The sequence below is a fragment of the Brassica rapa genome, unplaced genomic scaffold (genome assembly GCF_000309985.2).
Source record: "Brassica rapa cultivar Chiifu-401-42 unplaced genomic scaffold, CAAS_Brap_v3.01 Scaffold0740, whole genome shotgun sequence".
Lineage (NCBI taxonomy): Eukaryota > Viridiplantae > Streptophyta > Magnoliopsida > Brassicales > Brassicaceae > Brassica > Brassica rapa.
In genome coordinates, this window is record NW_022610680.1 from 85,490 (window position 1) to 106,485 (window position 20,996).

Sequence of the window (20,996 nt, forward strand, 5' to 3'; positions counted from 1 at the left end):
CTCGGATGGTGAAGACTGCGGTGGGAAGTAAGGGTTTGTGGGGGCAAATCACAACAGGGGAGGCTCCGAAACTCATTACTCAGGGAGGAGATCAAGAAGAGGTCTCCAATGAAGCGGCTGTGGAGAAATGGCAACAAGAAGACATGCTGGTGATGACGGTTCTACACGCATCCTTGGACCCAGCTATCTTGGATGCCTACAGCTACTGTGAATCAGCCAAGGAGCTGTGGGACACGCTGAAGAAGGTATATGGGAACATTTCCAACCTCAGCCGTGTGTTTGAAGTGAAGCTAGCGATCAACCGTCTTGCACAAGAGGACATGGAGTTCACTAAGCACTTGGGGAGGTTCAGGTCCTTATGGTCAGAGCTGGAGATGCTGAGGCCGAGCACAACTGATCCAGATCAGTTGAATGAGAGGCGCGAGCAAGACAAGGTCTTTGGGTTGCTTCTCACACTGAACCCGGCCTACACTCACCTCATCCAGCACATGCTAAGGTCAGATATGCTTCCGGACCTTGAGGAGGTGTGTGCGCAAATCCAAAGGGAGCAGGGATCTATGGGGTTGTTTGGAGGAAAGGGGGAGCTCTCTCTTGCCAATCAAGCTGCTCATGAGGACTCAACCGAGACTCCACAAGCAAACAAGGCATCTCACGGGAAGTATGAGGACAGGAAGTTCAATGGCAACTGTGATCATTGCAAGAAGCATGGTCATAAGAAGAGCCAATGCTGGATACTACACCCACACCTCAAGCCGGCCAAGTGTAAGCTCAGGGATCTGGAGCTTGACATGCTGGTGCATTGACACAGAAAGAGTGTTGATTGACATGGTTCTTTGGAGTATGGCTCGGACATATTCAAAGAATATTGAAGTTTGGCGTGTTGCTGTTGTGTTACACATGGACGATAATGTGTAACACATCGACGTGGACAAAAGGAACTAAGACGTGATGACGTGGAGAGTTCCCATTGGCTGATCTTGTTTGGACGTGATTCACAAACTAGAAGATCCTCAGATCACCAAATTGGAAGATTTGGTGATGCTGATTTTAGGAAAATAGATATTGCACAATTGGAAAGAATTGGTGGCAATATATAGGAAAGCTTAGACTTAGGATTAGGTTAAGCTTTCAACGATATATTCTCACAGAAACACAAACAGGGGTTTTGGGGTTTCAGAAAGTGAGTGATTTGTAAACGTGATCAACAGGGGTTGGTTCACGCAAAGGGTAGATTAAGAATTGGTCCGTGACAAGCCGCGTGTAGCGTTGTGTAATTCGGATTAGACAAGTCTTTGTAAAAGATTGTTTAAGTGATTCTTAATAAAGAGACAGTTGGTCTTGAATCCTTTGTGTTCTTATTGGTTTCACCTGCTGTAGACTTTTCATTTGGTATCAGAGCCGGTCACCTCGTTGGATTCCGTATTCACATACAGGTTGAGGTCCTGCGGAAGAAGTCTTGAAACCATGAAAGAATTCATCACCCTACCGAGTCTCTACATGCTGGAAGAAGGGAATTTTGTCCATTGGAAAGCACGTATGAGACAGATCATTCGCGGAATAGATGAAGACGCTTGGACTGCTGTTGAAATAGGCTGGTCGGCACCTACTATGCTCATGGAAGATAAAACATATGCTCCCAAACCGAAGGAGAGATGGACAGAATCTGAAAAAGCCGCATCAAAATTCAACTCTAAAGCACTTACTATGATATTCTCAGCTGTTGAACTCGACCAATTCAAGATTATCCAGGGCTGTGAATCAGCAAAGGAGGCATGGAATGTGCTGGTTATTCACTTTGAAGGTGACACAAGTGTAAGAAGAACAAGGATTGATCATTTAGCTTCAAGGTTTGAGAACCTGCGAATGGAAGATGACGAGTCCATTGCTGGCTTTGTGTCTAAGTTAAGTTCAATTGCTAATGAAGCTACTGTTCTGGGTAAGAAGTATAAAGAAAAGAAACTCGTTAAGAAGTTGATAAGATGCTTGCCTCCACGATTTGAAGCTTACATGGCAGTCCTTCAGATTGCCATGAACATTGATGATATGAAGTTTGATCAACTGGCTGGGATTCTGAAAGTACATGATCTGGAAGAAGCTGATGAGTTATTAAAAGATTCAAAGGGAATAGTGTGCTTGGCTGAATCTAAAGAAGAAGATGGTGTTAAAAGGTTAGAAGACAATATGAGTCTTATGGCTAGGAACTTCAACAAAATGCTCAAACAGATTGAGAAAGGTGGAAGCAGGTCAGGTAATCAGTTCTCCAAGAATGATTCAGAGCGCTTCAGCAATCAAGGTTCTAGGTCTCATTCGTCTAAAGAAAAGAGGGAGAAGAATATACAATGTCAAGAGTGTGAAGGCTTAGATCATCTTCGTAACAAATGCCTCTTAGCAAAACGGAAAGAGCTCAAGTGTATTGGATGCAAGGGATTTGGACACACAAAGAGTGATTGTCCTGATAATCTGAAGAAAGACAAGTCTCTGTTATGCTTTAGTGACACTGAATCAGAAAGTGAGAGTGATGAAGAAGATTTGTTAAACAACTTTGTTGCTCTCGCTGGTCAAGACACAATGGTTGATCATCATTCTAGCGCAGACTCAAATTCAAATTCAGATTCAGAGAGAGAAGGAGAAGATGTGACTACTGATCTCAAGTCTGAATATACAACATTGTTCAAGAAATTTGCAGAGCTCAGTCACGAAAACCTGCAACTCATCAAAGATACAGCCATTTTGAAAGAGCAAGTCAACATTCTGGAGCTAGAAAAACCTGCTACAAAAGCTGAGACAACATCAAAGATAGCAGAGAATGATGGTACAGACGAGCTTCAGTCTCTCAAGATAGTGATTGCAGAGCAAAATCAAGTTCAACAAGAGTCTGAAATAAAGTTTCATCAAATGAAACAGCTGCTGAATCAAGAACTTGAGAAGAGTCAGCTTCTGGAAAGACAACTTACTGAGAACTACAAGAAAGTAAGAATGTTGAACACTGGATCAGCAAGTCTAGATCATATCTTGTCAATGGGGCAGTCTCCAAAAATTAATTGGGGTTTGGGTTATAAAGGTTCAACTTCACAAGATTATGACAAGGCTGAAGGGATGAGGTTCATAAAAGCTGGAGTAAAATCTGATGACACACCAAAAGCTGCAGGACAAAAAGTTGACAAACCAAAAGCTGAAGAAAAATCAGGATCAGTGACAGAGTCTAAAGAGAATCAAAACACAGCTTGTAGGAATAGAGGCTTGTTAAGAGGAAAGCAAGGTCATCATGGAACTAGTTCTCAGGCAGTTGAAAAGAATGAAGTTACCAAGGTTGTAAAGCGCTCAATCCCAGTTGTTTCAGCTCAACTAAAGGATGAATCTCAAGCAAACATTCTGACTCCAAAGATACAAGACAAAAAAGTTGTTGCTAAGCGAAGGAATGGCTGTCACTTTTGTGGTAAGATCGGACATAGTGTTGCTTACTGTTATGCTCGCAGAAATCAGGTTGCAAGAGCATGGAGGCTGAAATTGTGCTTCATAGAGCCCAAGAAGTATGGATGTGTGTGGATTGCTAAAAGAGATCTTTATCCTAAATTCAGAAGACAAACGCGTCATGGGTTACACCTTGAAACAGATGTGTCACACAAGTCTGTTGCAGAACCTGTTGAAGAAGTTATATGTAACTTTGCTCGCATTGAGGTCAAAGAACCAGAGATCATAAATCAAGCTAGTCAGAAGCTAATTCTCAAACATGGTTTGTCACACCTGGGTAGAGAGAAGCATACTACAGGTTGTGTATGCAATTTGTCTCAAAGTCACCTCGAAAAGGAAGAAAGGATGAAAAGGAAAAAGGGAACTACAGGTCGTGGTGATCAAGGAGTCACGGTTTATGGAAGTTGTGACAAGAAGAAAACTGGTACAAAACTGATTGGGCATATGAGTCAGATGAGATCAATCATCCCTAAAGCCATCATTGCTAAGACAGAGAATCTGTCTCAGAAAGATGTAACACACAGAGACGAAAGTGTTACACACGAGAGTATAAGTGGGAGCTTGATATACCTCACTACCAGGCGATCAGATCTCGGTCTTACCACTGACATATGCACTCCATGGCAAGCTATTTCAAGAGTATCACACCAATTGGTTGTCAAAGAAATCAGTAACCATGTGAAAGGTATCCTTAAGCTCAAGTTACATTATTCTTTTGACACTAACATGATGATGGCAGGAACTTGTGATGTCAATTGGATGTGTTACTGGGATGAGAACAACTTGAAGATGTGTCACAAGGCGTCACGTTGTCTTGCTGAAATGGAATACACAGCCTTGAAAAAGTTGTGGACCCTGATATTGGTAAAGAGATCGACACACGTTGAGTATGGTAGCCTTTTTGACCCTTTTGATGTTCACTGCAATAACTTGAATGACATCTGCATAATCGAGAATCCTGTTCAATTATCATTGACTAAGAAAGTAGAAATTAGACATCATCCTGTTAGAGAATTGATCGAGGAAAAACTTGTTGTCATTGAACATGTTGCATCTGAGAATAAACTAGTTGACACAGTTACCAAACTACCTGAATTCAATGGCTTTTTGTGTAAGCGAAAAGTTTTTGGAATCTCTGATCTCTAACCTGTTTTGTCTTTGAGAGAAGGTCATGTGCATAACTGAAATCACATATTGAGTCACACCAACTAAAACCTCTTGTCAGCAAGTTTTGTCCATGTTAATAACAGAAACTACAATGACTGGGTCTGATCATAGCAGTTCACTGGAGAAAGACACTCATCTCGGAACAGGATGCAACACATTTTGGTTCTGGTGTTGATCACTGTCTGGATTGAACGAAGTAACACGGGAGAGGATGAGTGTAACACATGCTGGGGTTTAAAAAAAAAAAAAAAAAAAAAAAAAAAAGGGATAAGTTAAAAGTGTGTCCTGCAAAGAACAGGAAGTCTTACACATTGTAAAAGAAAAGGTTAATAAGGCCCAACGTGATAGACACTCGATTTGAATCAGGATGCAACACATTTTGTATTTGACATCGATCACTGTCTTGATTGGGCAGAGGTGATTCATGTAATCCTCTGAAAAGAACATGAACAAAACACTACCGAAGAGGAAGAGGTAGGAATACAAGATACCCATCGTGTTGTCTGAAAACGGTGTGATCATGATCCCAGTCAAAGTGGAATCGGTTAGTAGCTGGATAGAGGAGCTTGTGACAGCTACTCGGCTGAGAAATAGCTACAGGTTTGCGCTGACAAGTTGATCTCTTTAATCGTCTTTTGTGATGAAATATGTGATAAAGTTGTTGCTGATCTATCTTCCTGACACAGAGAAGTTATCAAACTCAATTTTGTAAATTTATTTAATTATCTCAGATGTACATGCTAGGTGATTTATCATGGGGTCCTTATCTATTCTCTGCAGATGTGTCGAATTCAGCTTGCTATGTCTTTTAAGTGCTAAGTGAATTTAAATCTCTGGTTTGATAGAGTGAATAATTTGGGTCTTAACTGTCCTACTAATCATTGATGTCTTTACTAACAAGATCTTTTGAGTGAGTCTTATAAGGTACATCCATATTCCTTTGAATGGTAGCCAACAAATAAGTGTCATTCCTCTCCATGATCATGCGACTCATGTGAATCCAGGTAAGTATCCTCTTTGTGAACCGGTTAGTTTTATCAGAATATGCAATCAAGTAGAATCTGGTTATGGGGTTACAAGCAGGGGGAGAATCGTGTAAAAGATTGATTAATTATCTAGAACTGTTGTAGGTACTTTTACACTGTACCTGCTTGAGAATTTGAGCAACTCACATATTGTTCTGTGACTGATGGTTTAGTGAATTATATTGCTTCTGCGCTTCACTGGTTATGTGTTTGTGAGTTGATGCTTGCAGATTTCTAGAGATTGACATATTCAGATAAAAAGGGGGAGAGTGTAAGCTCAGGGATCTGGAGCTTGACATGCTGGTGCATTGACACAGAAAGAGTGTTGATTGACATGGTTCTTTGGAGTATGGCTCGGACATATTCAAAGAATATTGAAGTTTGGCGTGTTGCTGTTGTGTTACACATGGACGATAATGTGTAACACATCGACGTGGACAAAAGGAACTAAGACGTGATGACGTGGAGAGTTCCCATTGGCTGATCTTGTTTGGACGTGATTCACAAACTAGAAGATCCTCAGATCACAAATTGGAAGATTTGGTGATGCTGATTTTTAGGAAAATAGATATTGCACAATCGGAAAGAATTGGTGGCAATATATAGGAAAGCTTAGACTTAGGATTAGGTTAAGCTTTCAACGATATATTCTCACAGAAACACAAACAGGGGTTTTGGGGTTTCAGAAAGTGAGTGATTTGTAAACGTGATCAACAGGGGTTGGTTCACGCAAAGGGTAGATTAAGAATTGGTCCGTGACAAGCCGCGTGTAGCGTTGTGTAATTCGGATTAGACAAGTCTTTGTAAAAGATTGTTTAAGTGATTCTTAATAAAGAGACAGTTGGTCTTGAATCCTTTGTGTTCTTATTGGTTTCACCTGCTGTAGACTTTTCACCAAGTTCATGAAGGAGCGTGAGGGAAGGGCAAATGTGACTGAAGGTTCAAGTGGAGCTGGTACCAGCAAGGCGAGTGAAGCGGATGGGCTTGGAGGCAATGATGGGAATGGGAAGTCTCTGGTGGCTTACACAGGCGCCTCAAGCTCACGCAGCAATGATGACTACATCAAGAGATCAGACCTTGATGCTCTCTTCAAAATGCTAAAGGAAAACGGTAACACTTATGGTTATTCCTTTGGAGCCTCTATGATTGCATACAAGGATGATCACTTGATTAGAGAACTAGTAGAACGGTTAGAAGCTAGGAATGAGTATAGAACTGCTCACATTGCTAGATTTGATAGGATACATCCATTGCTTAGTAATCTATGTCTTAATGCTAAACAAGTAGGTAAACCATTGATTGTTGATTCTGGTGCATCACATCATATGATAAGTGATGAGAACTTGATTAAAGATATAGAACCTACGCATGGGCATGTGATGATAGCAAATGGGGACAAGATACCTATTAGAGGAATAGGAAAGCTTAAGTTGTTTAACAAAGAATCTAGAGCTTTTTACATGTCTGAATTCACATCAAACCTATTATCTGTGAAGAAATGTACTAATGATTTACAATGCAATGTTATCTTTAGTCCTAATGATGTGAAGTTTCAGGATATTGAGAGCAGCAGATTGATTGGGAAAGGAGTGACTAAGGGAGACCTCTATATGCTTGAAGAACTCACTTCTGTTCCTGATTATAGTTGCTCATTTACTTCTGCTTCTTTATTGAATAAAAATGCATTGTGGCATGCTAGAGTAGGACACCCTCATGTTAAAGCTTTGAACTTAATGGTACCAGGTGTTGTGTTTGAGAACAAAGATTGTGAAGCTTGTATTTTAGGCAAGCATTGTAGAACTGTGTTTCAAAAGTCTACTACCGTTTATGATAATTGCTTTGATCTAATTCATTCAGATGTGTGGACTGCTCCTTGCTTATCTAGAGATAGTTATAAGTACTTTGTCACATTCATTGATGAAAAATCCAAATACACCTGGTTAACCTTAATTCAGACCAAAGATAGGGTACTTGATGCATTTAGGAACTTTCAAACTTATGTAACTAACCATTATCATGCTAGGATTAAAATTTTGAGATCAGATAATGGAGGAGAGTACCCAAGTCATGCATTCAAGCAACACTTATCACAGCATGGGATCCTACATCAAACAAGCTGTCTGTATACTCCACAGCAAAATGGAGTGGCTGAGAGGAAGAATAGGCATCTCATGGAAGTGGCAAGGTCACTTATGTTTCAGAGTAATGTCCCAAAGAGATTTTGGAGTGATGCGGTTGCCACTGCTTGTTACTTGATCAACAGAACTCCAACCAAGGTTCTGAATGAGAAGGCTCCATTTGAAGTTCTGAACAGGTACAAACCAGCACTTGATTACTTGCGAGTCTTTGGATGCCTATGCTTTGTACTCAAACCAGGAGAGATGATCAACAAGCTAGAAGCAAGAAGTACTAAGGCTGTGTTCATAGGATACTCAGCTACACAGAAAGGATACAAATGCTATGATCCTATAGCAAGGAGAGTACTTGTATCTAGAGATGTGAAGTTCTTGGAAGATAGAGGATACTATGAAGAAAAGAACCAAGAAGACCTAAAGGACTTAACATCAGACAAGGCCACCACCTTGCGGATCATCCTTGAAGGTCTTGGAATCAGTACATCCCAGGATCCAAGGAATCACGCAACTCCACCTCCTGAAGTTGGTTCACCATCCCACCTTGATCATGAGGGAGGAGAGGAGCATGAGGAACCTATGCAAGAGGCTAACCAGGATGAAGGAGGAGTAGAGAATGAAGGAGAAGAGAGCATAGGCTCTGATGGTCATGATCATGGTGTGAGGCAAACACCTTCTCAAGATGAAGTGGTAGAAGAACAACAGGAAGAAGAACCGGTTGTGCAGCCACTAAGAAGGAGCACAAGGATAAGGAAGGATCCTTCTAGCTGGGTAAACACGAGAGTGTACTACAATGCCCAAGCTGTGGAGCATCCTTCTCAAGCAGTGTGCTCCTTTGCTCAGTATCCAGAAGAACATTGTGCCTTCATGGTTAACTTAGATGAGAACTACATCCCAAGAAGCTATGAAGAAGCAATCATGGATAAAGAATGGAAGGAATCAGTTGGAGCTGAGGCAGGAGCTATGATCAAGAATGATACATGGTATGAGAGTGAGTTACCAAAAGGGAAGAAGGCTGTGACTAGTAGATGGATATTCACAATCAAGTACAAAGCGGATGGAAAGATTGAGAGGAAGAAGTCAAGGCTAGTTGCAAGAGGTTTCACTCAAACTTATGGAGAAGATTACATAGAAACCTTTGCACCAGTAGCTAAACTACACACAATCCGGATTGTACTAAGCTTGGCTGTGAATCTTGGATGGGGGTTATGGCAAATGGATGTGAAGAATGCATTTCTACAAGGTGAACTTGAGGATGAAGTGTATATGCATCCACCTCCAGGCCTTGAACACTTAGTGAAGAGAGGGAATGTGTTAAGACTGAAGAAAGCTATCTATGGGCTGAAGCAATCACCAAGAGCTTGGTACAACAAGTTGAGCACTACTCTGAATGGCCGAGGCTTCAAGAAGTCTGAACTAGATCACACCCTCTTCACACTCACTACTCCCTCAGGTATGATTGCACTCCTTGTGTATGTTGATGATATCATTATCACAGGGAGTGATAAGGAAGGTATCATAGCAACCAAGGAGTTTCTTAAATCCATGTTTGAGATTAAAGACTTGGGAGAAATGAAATACTTTCTTGGAATTGAGATATGTAGATCCAAGGAAGGTTTGTTCATGTCCCAAAGGAAGTATACACTTGATCTTTTGAAAGGTGCAGGTGCTTATGGTGGCAAGACAGCAAGGATGCCTATGGAGGATGGCTACAAAGTCCCACGAGAGGGGGAGATTGAAGACAACAAACCTTATCAGGATCCTAAACTCTATAGAAAACTAGTTGGCAAATTGATTTATCTTACTATAACTAGACCTGACATTTGTTTTGCTGTGAATCAGGTGAGTCAACACATGCAAGTGCCTAAGGAACATCACTGGCGCATGGTGGAGAGGATCTTGATGTATCTCAACGGCTCACCTGATCAAGGAGTATGGATGGGCTGCAATGGAAGCACTGAAGTGGTGGGATACTGTGATGCGGATTGGGCTGGTGATAGAGCAGACAGGAGATCAACCACAGGCTCTTGCACATTCATTGGAGGCAACTTGGTGACTTGGAAGAGTAAGAAGCAGAAGGTGGTGTCTTGCTCAAGTGCAGAAGCTGAGTATAAAGCAATGCTGAAGCTCACCAACGAGTTAGTATGGATCAATGGCATCTTGAAGCATTTGGAGATTGATCAAGCCACACCAATGACCATGCATTGTGACAACCAAGCAGCTATCCACATTGCCTCCAACTCGGTGTTCCATGAGAGAACTAAGCACATTGAAGTTGATTGCCACAAGGTGAGGCAGATGATCATCTTAGGAGTCATCTTGCCATGCTATACAAGAAGTGAAGATCAGTTAGCGGATGTGTTCACCAAGGCTGCAAGACAGAAGACAATGGAGTCCATTCACATACGGTTGGGCCTCATTGATCTTGGGAAGAGAAGGAGCTGATCCCCTTGGCTGTGAGGTCTTTACTCTTTTTCCCTTATCAAGGTTTTATCCCAATGGGTTTTCCTTGGTAAGGTTTTTAATGAGGAAGATCTCATAGCAATCCAAGCTTAGACTTTCACAAAGCTAAGCTTGAGGGGGAGTGTTGAGTTGAGCTGAGCATAAGTGTGAAGCAAGTGAGGAGTTGAGACTAAGGAGATGAGTTGAAGCTTGGGAAGGTTTGGGTAAGGTCCGTACAAGTCCGTACAGTCCGTACATGACCGTACACATGAAGATGGGTGAAACCTTGACAAGGGTAAAGAAGTTACTTGCGGTAACTTAGGAGAAGGGAAGGAACTTACCTTGATGCATCAGACCGTTTGGGGATAAGGTAGAGCGCGCCTTGACAGGCTGGAACAGCTGGAAAGGCAAGAGCATCTCGGTCCAAGATGCTAGATACTCCGCGCATGTGGAGAAGCTAATTGGCTAGTCCAAATGAGCTTATCCTCTCCTGATTGACCTCACATGCTTTAGTCCTCTCCTTGATTTCGAAAACCCTTGTATGCTCACACTATATATTGTAACTCATCAACACTAATAAAGATTATCCAGTTTGAGTCTCTCTAATCTCTTAGACACTATGATTATCTCTTAGACTCTAAACGGCTCTATCTAGTCTCTTAAATCTTTCACAAACTTCTCTTAATCACTTCTTAAACACTCTCTTTATTCTGATTACTCTAAGGATCTCTTAATCTCATACTGCGCGCTTCACCCTTCTTGTAATAACTCTCCATTGCACACACAATGGACACCATTCTTTCTCTTTCAACTCGGATTTGATGATGAACTAGGAACACCTTTTGTGAATCTGAAACATCACTCAAACTCTAGCAAAGATAAGACACAATTGCATTGGGATCAATCCTTGACTTCATCAAGTTTGATCACCAATGTCTCAAGCTTTATAGCATTAGATAGAGTCAAGACAATGTCAAGTTCTTATCTATGCAAGCAACCATTCTCTAAATACTAAGCAAGACCTTATCAGATTCAAGTCAAAGTATTTAGGCAATTTTATACACTCCTTAATGCAACTTAGACTTTAATCTAAATGCAACAATACAAGGCAGCAACAAGGCAGTATGCATTAATCTTAACCAGTTTCTAACTCATGAAAGCAAGTATGATTAGATAATATAATCTATCTGAGATTTTAGAGAGTAGAATAGGTATTGAGAGATTAAGAGAGATTTGGTAAGAGATTAAGAGAAGTTTAGAAGAGATTGTGAGAGAAATGGAGAGATTATGTATGATCCATGATGAACAAGAGAGAGACTAACATAATCCGCTTAATCTTATTAATGAGAGAGTGTTTACAATATATAGGAGTGTGATACTAGGGTTTAAGAAGAGACTAAGCATGTGAGGTCAAAGCTAAGGGAGCCTTTAATTTGAACCGGACCAATGAGCCTCTCCACACGCGTGGTCACTATGCTAAAAGTGAACCTTATCCTTCCAGCCTGTGCCAGCCTGTAGAGACGCTCCTCCTCTTTCCATCAACGGTCATATGCCTTCTTTGGTCAAGGTAAAACATGATCTGGTCGAGTAACTTCTTCCCGCGGTAACACTCTTCACCGCATGGTCGATACCGTCTGTACGGCCGTACGGCCATGGTACGGACCTGTACGGACCGGTACGGACGGTTCTCCCTAAGGCCAATCCTTCTCCTCTACTCAACATCACAACCTCTTCAACCCTGAACAACTCTCCTCATATTCCTCAGCTCATCTCAACACTCCCCCTCAAGCTTGACCATGTGGAACAAGTCAAGCTTGGAAGGATCATGAGCTCCCCCTCATTAAAAACCTCATCAAAGAAAACCCATTGGGACAAAACTCTGATGAGGGAAAAAGAGTATGGACCTCATGATCAGGAGAGTGTATAGATCAGCCCTTAGGCGAAAGATCAAGGAGTCCCAACCTTATGTGAATTGACTCCATTGTCTTTTGCCTAGCCGCCTTAGTGAATACATCTGCCAACTGATCCTCACTCCTTGTGTAGCACGGCAGTATCACTCCCAAGACTATCATCTGCCTCACTTTATGACAGTCCACTTCAATATGCTTGGTTCTTTCATGGAACACCGAGTTTGTGGCTATGTGAATGGCTGCTTGATTGTCACAATGCATGGTCATTGGTGTTGCTTGCTCAATCTCCAAGTGCTTCAGTATTCTTTAATCCATACCAACTCATTTGTGAGCTTTAGCATTGCTCTATACTCAGCCTCGGCACTTGAGCATGACACCACCTTCTGCTTCTTACTCTTCCAAGTAACCATGTTTCCACCAATGAATGTGCAATAGCCGGTTGTAGATCTTCTATCTGTTCTATCTCCAGCCCAATCTGCATCACAATATCCCACTGCTTCAGTGCTCCCATTACAACCCATCCATATACCAAGCCCTTGAGTTCCATTCAGATACATGAGAACTCTTTCTACCATGCGCCAGTGATGCTCTCTTGGAGCTTGCATATGCTGACTCACTTGGTTCACAGCAAAACAGATGTCTGGCCTAGTGATGGTTAGATAGATCAGCTTCCCCACAAGCTTCCTGTATAGCTTTGGATCATGAAATACCTTACTATCTTCTAGCTCCCCCTCACGTGGAGCTTTATACCCATCCTCCATGGGCATCTTGGCTGTCTTTCCTCCATACGCACCAGCCTCCTTCAACAGATCCAAGATATACTTCCTTTGTGAGATGAACAACCCTTCTTCTGATCTGCACAGCTCAATTCCAAGGAAGTACTTCATTTCTCCCAAGTCTTTGATGTCAAACACAGATTTCAGAAACTCCTTGGTCTCCTTGATTCCCACCTTATCACTGCCTGTGATAACTATGTCATCCACATATACAAGAAGCACAACAATGCCTGCAGGGGTAGTAAGAGTGAAGAGAGTGTGATCAAGCTCTGATTTCCTGAAGCCTCTTCCATTTAGAGTTGTGCTCAGCTTGTGATACCATGCCCTTGGTGATTGCTTTAACCCATAGATGGCCTTCTTCAATCTCAGCACATTCCCTGGTTTCACCATCCCTTCTAGGCCCGGAGGTGGTAGCATGTAAACTTCATCTTCTAACTCTCCTTGGAGAAATGCATTCTTCACATCCATTTGCCAAAGATCCCACCCAAGGTTAGTAGCCACTGATAGGACTATTCGAATGGTGTGTAGCTTTGCAACTGGAGCAAATGTATCAATGTAGTCTTCTCCATATGTCTGAGTGAACCCTCTTGCTACCAGTCTAGTCTTCTTCCTCTCAATCGACCCATCAGCCTTGTACTTGACTGTAAAGATCCATCTACTAGACACAGCCTTCTTCCCTTTTGGTAGTTCACTCTCATACCATGTATCATTCTTTATCATAGCTCCTGCCTCAGCTCCTACTGATTCCTTCCATTCTTTATCTTCCATTGCCTCTTCATAGCTTCTTGGAATGTGATTCTCATCTAAATTTACCATAAATGCACAATGTGCTTCTGGATATTGAGCAAAGGAACACACGGCCTGAGTAGGATGCTTCACAGCTTGGGCATTGTAGTACACTCTCGTGTTTACCCAACTGGAAGGATCCCTTCTCAGCCTTGTACTCCTTCTCAACACTGGCCCTTCTTGTGCCATCTCTTGTTCTTCTTCTACTTGTGGAGTCACTGCTTCAGTCTGTTCTTCAGCTTCAGCTCTAGCCTCTCCTTGTCTCTGATCTTCTTCATTCTGACTTTCATTCAGTTCTTCCCTTGCTGATCCTTCTCCACTTTGGACAGGAGAATCAGTTCCTCTGTTTCCTAGCTCACCAGCCTCTTCTAAGCCTTGGTCCTCTAGTTCAGAAACTGATTCACTCCCCCCCTCATGTGCAAAGTGGGATGGTTCTTCTGCTGCAGCTGGAGTAGGTTCTGGACGCCTACTCTGATCCTGGGACACTCCAATTCCGAGCCCCTCTAGAATGTTTCTCAAGCAAGCAGCTCTTTCTGATGGCTGGGATAGATCCTCCAAGTCTTCCCATGTCTGCTCATCATAGTATCCTTTGTCTTCCATGAATCTGACATCCCTTGACACTAGGACTCTCCTAGCTGTAGGATCATAGCATTTGTATCCCTTCTGTGAAGTAGAATACCCAATCATCATAGCCTTGGTGCTCTTTGCTTCTAGTTTGTTTCTCTGCTCGCCTGGTACAAGAACATAACACACGCATCCAAAGGTCCTCAGGTGATCCAAGACTGGCCTGCTCTTGTTAAGTACCTCAAATGGAGATTGATCTGCTAAGATCCTGGTTGGTATCCTGTTGATCAGATAGCACGCAGTCATCACAGCATCACTCCAATACCTCTTGGGAACCCCTTTGTGGAACATCATAGACCGGGACACCTCCATGAGATGTCTGTTCTTCCTTTCAGCAACTCCATTCTGCTGTGGAGTGTATGGGCAGCTAGTCTGGTGAAGAATCCCATGTTGAGCAAGGTGATCACGAAATGCATGCCCAGTATACTCCCCACCATTATCAGACCTGAAAATCTTAATCTTGGCATGATATTGGTTAGTCACATAGGCTTGAAAATTTTTAAATGCATCAAGGACCCTATCTTTAGTTTTAATCAATGTTAACCAGGTGTATTTGGATTTTTCATCAATGAATGTGACATAATACTTGTAATCATCCTAGATAAGCAAGGTGCAGTCCAAACATCAGAGTGAATTAAATCAAAGCAGTTTGCATAAAGAGTAGATGATCTTTGAAAAACAGTCTTACAGTGTTTACCCAAAATACAAGCCTCACAATCATTATTTTTAAACATGACACCTGGTAACATAATGCTTAAAGCCCTAACATGTGGATGTCCTAGCCTAGCATGCCACAGAGCATCAGTACTTAAGGAAGAAACAGAACTAAACGAGAAACAAGAACTAGAAATAGGTGCAAGGTCTTCAATCATGTAAAGATCCCCCTTGGTTGCTCCTTGCCCAATCAACTTACTGCTCTTAATATCCTGAAACTTAACATCATTAGGACTGAAAATAACATTGCATTGAAGATCAGTAGTGCATTTCTTAACTGATAAGAGATTAGAGGTGAACTCAGGCATGTAAAAAGCTTTTGAATCCTTATTAAACAAGTTCAGTTTACCAATGCCTCTAATGGGAATTCTATCTCCATTTGCAATCATAACATGACCAAGTGCAGGTTCTATGTCTTTTATCAGATTGTTATCACTAATCATGTGATGAGATGCACCAGAATCAATTATCAATGGTTTATGCAAGCTCCTAGCAGTATTGATACTAGATGTTTCATTTTCAGCTTTCAGGCTCTTAACTACTCCTAACAATCTATCAGTTATGCTAGTATGAGCAGTAGCAGTACATGAGGTTTTAAAAATGTCTAACAGCTTATCAGAGATACTAGGTAATGTATGAGCAGAGTATGAGTATCCAAGAGTGTTGCCTAGCATTTTACCAGACTCCTTGAGGGCTCGGATGAATGCCTCAAAGTCAGCCTTGGTGATCACCTCCTGAGAAGTTAGAGCCATGCCTTCACTTTCACCCGCCTTGACATTTGGACTAGCCCCTGATGAGCCAGCACCACTTGCTTCAGCAGAAAGGTGAGCCTTAGCTTCTCTATCCTTGTTGAACTTGCTCGGCCTGAGGTGTGGATGTAGGATCCAGCACTGACTCTTCTTATGCCCCTGCCGCTTGCAATGCTCACAGCTTCCCTCATACTTCTCATACTTCCTTCTATCTCCACGGTACGCTGCCTTGTTTGCTTGCGCCTCTTCCGCTTTATGAGCCGTGGACATTCCCTTCTTGCCTCCAAACAACCCAAGAGAGCCTTCCTCCTTCTGAAGTTGTGCGCATACCTCCTCCATGGATGGGAGAGTAGGTGATCTCAGGATATGCTTGATCACATCCTGGTAGCTTTCATCTAGAGTCATCAATAGCCCAAACACCTGATCTTGCTCTCTCCTCTCAATGAGCGATTCCTCATCAGTTGTGTTGGGTCTAAGACTCTCAAGTTCGGACCACAACGCTCCAAACTTCCCCATGTGCTTGGTGAGATCTTCTCCATCTTGCCTCAAGACGCTGATGGTTTGCTTCAGATCAAACACCCGACTTATGTTGGACTTGTTTCCATACCTCTTATGGAGCATGTCCCAAAGGCGCTTAGGAGTCTCAAAGTGCACGTAAGCTTCAAGTATGGGAAGCTCCAAAGAGGCATGGAGCACAGACAGCACCATCAAATCCTCTTGGACCCATCTCTTTGCTTCAGCTACCGCAAGAGTCTTCCCGTCGCCTTCTTCTTCATCTTCTTTGGCCACTGGCTCCGGACCATCATCTGTGATGTGGTTCCACAGCCCTAGCCTTCCAATGGTAGTCCTCACTAACTGGGACCACATCAAGTAGTTCGAGCCTCCCTTCAGTGCAACCGGAACTGTCACCAGTTTGCTAAAGTTGGTCGTCTCCATCTCCTCTTCTTTATCACACAAGAACAAACTCGCAAATGTAAAGAAAGGAACAAGGATCTCTCAATACCAAAGCCAACCTGGCTCTGATACCATGAGATTTTAGAGAGTAGAATAGGTATTGAGAGATTAAGAGAGATTTGGTAAGAGATTAAGAGAAGTTTAGAAGAGATTGTGAGAGAAATGGAGAGATTATGTATGATCCATGATGAACAAGAGAGAGACTAACATAATCCGCTTAATCTTATTAATGAGAGAGTGTTTACAATATATAGGAGTGTGATACTAGGGTTTAAGAAGAGACTAAGCATGTGAGGTCAAAGCTAAGGGAGCCTTTAATTTGAACCGGACCAATGAGCCTCTCCACACGCGTGGTCACTATGCTAAAAGTGAACCTTATCCTTCCAGCCTGTGCCAGCCTGTAGAGACGCTCCTCCTCTTTCCATCAACGGTCATATGCCTTCTTTGGTCAAGGTAAAACATGATCTGGTCGAGTAACTTCTTCCCGCGGTAACACTCTTCACCGCATGGTCGATACCGTCTGTACGGCCGTACGGCCATGGTACGGACCTGTACGGACCGGTACGGACGGTTCTCCCTAAGGCCAATCCTTCTCCTCTACTCAACATCACAACCTCTTCAACCCTGAACAACTCTCCTCATATTCCTCAGCTCATCTCAACAAAGATCTTGTAGCTTTCCAAGCTTAGGCTTTCACAAAGCTAAGCTTGAGGGGGAGTGTTGAGTTGAGCTGAGTATATGTATGAAGAGCTAAGGAGTTGAAGAGGAAAGGAGATGAGGAAGCTTAGGGAGTTTAGGGAGAGCATGATACATACGTCCGTACAAGGCCGTACAAGCCGTACAGTCCGTACCATCCAAGCCTCAACCTAAACTTACCTTGCACAAGTGAAACGGTAACTATGGAAGAGTTACTCAAGTGGAAAAGGATCAGACCGTTTAAGAGATAAGGGACGCGCATTGCCAGGCTGGGACAGGCTGGAAACCTAAAGCAACTTTAGTCCAAGATGCCATAAGCGTGTGATGCCTCTTAGTGGTTAATTTGAATCCTTTACCTTGACTTCACATGCTTACTCCTTAAACTTGCGATTTGTAAACCCTAGTAGCTCTCCTATATATTGTAACTCATCAACACTAATAAAGATTATGCAGTTTGAGTCTCTCTAATCTCTTAGACACTATGGTTCTCTCTTAGACTCTAAACGGTTCTTTCTAGTCTCTTAATCTTTCACAAACTTCTCTTAATTACTTCTTAAACACTCTCTTTATTCTGATTACTCTAAGGATCTCTTAATCTCATATTCTCCACCACTTTATGTATCCAAATCAAGCTTCTCACAAAGTGATTCATCCTGATTTGATTGGAACGACGATGAAGCTGTGCTATTCCCAAACTGGGAAACTGTAATCACCTGATCTGAAAGTGGGATAACTTCTTCATCCCAACTCCTATGAGATTTATTTAACTTCCTGGTGATTCTCCACCAATTTATGTATCCAAATCAAGCTTCTCACAAAATGATTCATCCTGGTTTGATTGGAACGACGATGAAGCTGTGCTATTCCCAAACTGGGAAACTGGAATCACCTGATTTGAAAGTGGGATAACTTCTTCAGCCCAGCTCCTATGAGATTTATTCAACTTCCTGGTGATTCTCCACCACTTTATGTATCCAAATCAAGCTTCTCACAAAGTGATTCATCCTGGTTTGATTGGAACGACAAAGAAGCTGTCCTATTCCCAAACTGGGAAACTGGAATCACCTAATTTGAATGTGGGATAACTTGTTCTTGCCAACAACTCCTATGAGATTTACTTAACTTCCTGGTGATTCTCCACCAATTTATGTATCCAAATCAAGCTTCTCACAAAGTGATTCATCCTGGTTTGATTGGAACGACGATGAAGCTGTGCTATTCCCAAACTGGGATCTGAAAGTGGGATAACTTCTTCATCCCAACTCCTATGAGATTTATTTAACTTCCTGGTTATTCTCCACCACTTTATGTTTCAAAATAAAGCTTCTCACAAAGTGATTCATCCTGGTTTGATTGGAACGACGAAGAAGCTGTCCTATTCCCAAACTGGGAAACTGGAATCACCTGATTTGAAAGTGGGATAACTTCTTCTTGCCAACTCCTATGAGATTTATTCAACTTCCTGGTGATTCTCCACCACTTTATGTATCCAAATCAAGCTTCTCACAAAGTGATTCATCCTGGTTTGATTGGAACGACAGAGAAGCTGTCCTATTCCCAAACTGGGAAACTGGAATCACCTGATTTGAAAGTGGGATAACTTCTTCTTTCCAACTCCTATGAGATTTATTCAACTTCCTGGTGATTCTCCACCACTTTATGTATCCAAATCAAGCTTCTCACAAAGTGATTCATCCTGGTTTGATTGGAACGACGAAGAAGCTGTCCTATTCCCAAACTGGGAAACTGGAATCACCTGATTTGAAAGTGGGATAACTTCTTCTTGCCAACTCCTATGAGATTTATTCAACTTCCTGGTGATTCTCCACCACTTTATGTATTCAAATCAAGCTTCTCACAAAGTGATTCATCCTGGTTTGATTGGAACGACGATGAAGCTGTGCTATTCCCAAACTGGGAAACTGGAATCACCTGATTTGAAAGTGGGATAACTTCTTCATCCCAACTCCTATGAGATTTATTCAACTTCCTGGTGATTCTCCACCACTTTATGTATCCAAATCAAGCTTCTCACAAAGTGATTCATCCTGGTTTGATTGGAACGACGATGAAGCTGTGCTATTCCCAAACTGGGAAACTGGAATCACCTGATTTGAAAGTGGGATAACTTCTTCATCCCAACTCCTATGATATTTATTCAACTTCCTGGTGATTCTCCACCGCTTTATGTATCCAAATCAAGCTTCTCACAAAGAGATTCATCCTGGTTTGATTGAAACGACGATGAAGCTGTGCTATTCCCAAACTGGGAAACTGGAATCACCTGATTTGAAAGTGGGATAACTTCTTCATCCCAACTCCTATGATATTTATTCAACTTCCTGGTGATTCTCCACCATTTTATATATCCAAATCAAGCTTCTCACAAAGTTATTCATCCTGGTTTGATTGGAACGACGATGAAGCTGTGCAATTCCCAAACTGGGAAACCGGAATCACCTGATTTGAAAGTGGGATAACTTCTTCATCCCAACTCCTATGAGATTATTCAACTTCCTGGTGATTCTCCACCACTTTATGTATCCAAATCAATTTTCTCACAAAGTAATTCATCCTGGTTTGAATGAAACGACGAAGAAGCTGTCCTATTCCCAAACTGGAAAACTGGAATCACCTGATTTGAAAGTGGGATAACTTCTTCATCCCAACTCCTATGAGATTTATTCAACTTCCTGGTGATTCTCCACCACTTTATGTATCCAAATCAAGCTTCTCACAAAGTGATTCATCCTGGTTTGATTGGAACGACGATGAAGCTGTGCTATTCCATAACTGGGAAACTGGAATCACCTGATTTGAAAGTGGGATAACTTCTTCATCCCAACTCCTATGAGATTTATTCAACTTCCTAGTGATTCTCCACCACTTTATGTATCCAAATCAAGCTTCTCACAAAGTGATTCATCCTGGTTTGATTGGAACGACGATGAAGCTGTGCTATTCCCAAACTGGGATCTGAAAGTGGGATAACTTCTTCATCCCAACTCCTATGAGATTTATTTAACTTCCTGGTGATTCTCCACCACTTTATGTATCAAAATAAGCTTCTCACAAAGTGATTCATCCTGGTTTGATTGGAACGACGAAGAAGCTGTCCTATTCCCAAACTGGGAAACTGGAATCACCTGATTTGAAAGTGGGATAACTTCTTCTTGCCAACTCCTATGAGATTTATTCAACTTCCTGGTGATTCTCCACCACTTTATGTATCCAAATCAAGCTTCTCACAAAGTGATTCATCCTGGTTTGATTGGAACGACAGAGAAGCTGTCCTATTCCCAAACTGGGAAACTGGAATCACCTGATTTGAAAGTGGGATAACTTCTTCTTGCCAACTCCTATGAGATTTATTCAACTTCCTGGTGATTCTCCACCACTTTATGTATCCAAATCAAGCTTCTCACAAAGTGATTCATCCTGGTTTGATTGGAACGACGAAGAAGCTGTCCTATTCCCAAACTGGGAAACTGGAATCACCTAATTTGAAAGTGGGATAACTTCTTCTTGCCAACTCCTATGAGATTTATTC

At 42.0% G+C, this 20,996-nt stretch overlaps 1 protein-coding gene across 2 annotated transcripts; it reads left to right on the plus strand.

The window, feature by feature from the left end:
* Positions 1-701: 701 nt before the first annotated feature.
* On the plus strand, positions 702-4,947 carry LOC117130942. Of its 2 annotated transcripts, none has more exons than XM_033283469.1 (2): positions 702-1,957; positions 2,324-4,947. In XM_033283469.1, the coding sequence occupies exons 1-2, from the start codon at positions 1,465-1,467 to the stop codon at positions 4,615-4,617; spliced, it is 2,787 nt and encodes a 928-aa protein (XP_033139360.1). In that variant the 5' UTR covers positions 702-1,464; the 3' UTR covers positions 4,618-4,947. The 2 variants fall into 2 exon arrangements, with proteins under 2 accessions (XP_033139360.1, XP_033139361.1); XM_033283470.1 differs by having other exon boundaries at positions 702-1,946; positions 2,313-4,947.
* The last annotated feature ends 16,049 nt before the right edge of the window (positions 4,948-20,996 follow it).

What these genes read in the sequence shown, in the direction of transcription:
- LOC117130942 (XM_033283469.1), top strand. Translation starts at nt 1,465, where the DNA reads ATGAAAGAATTCATCACCCTACCGAGTCTCTACATGCTGGAAGAAGGG. An exon ending in TAAGAAGTATAAAGAAAAGA is followed by an intron (nt 1,958 to 2,323) that starts AACTCGTTAAGA and finishes CTAAAGAAAAGA; the next exon opens with GGGAGAAGAATATACAATGT.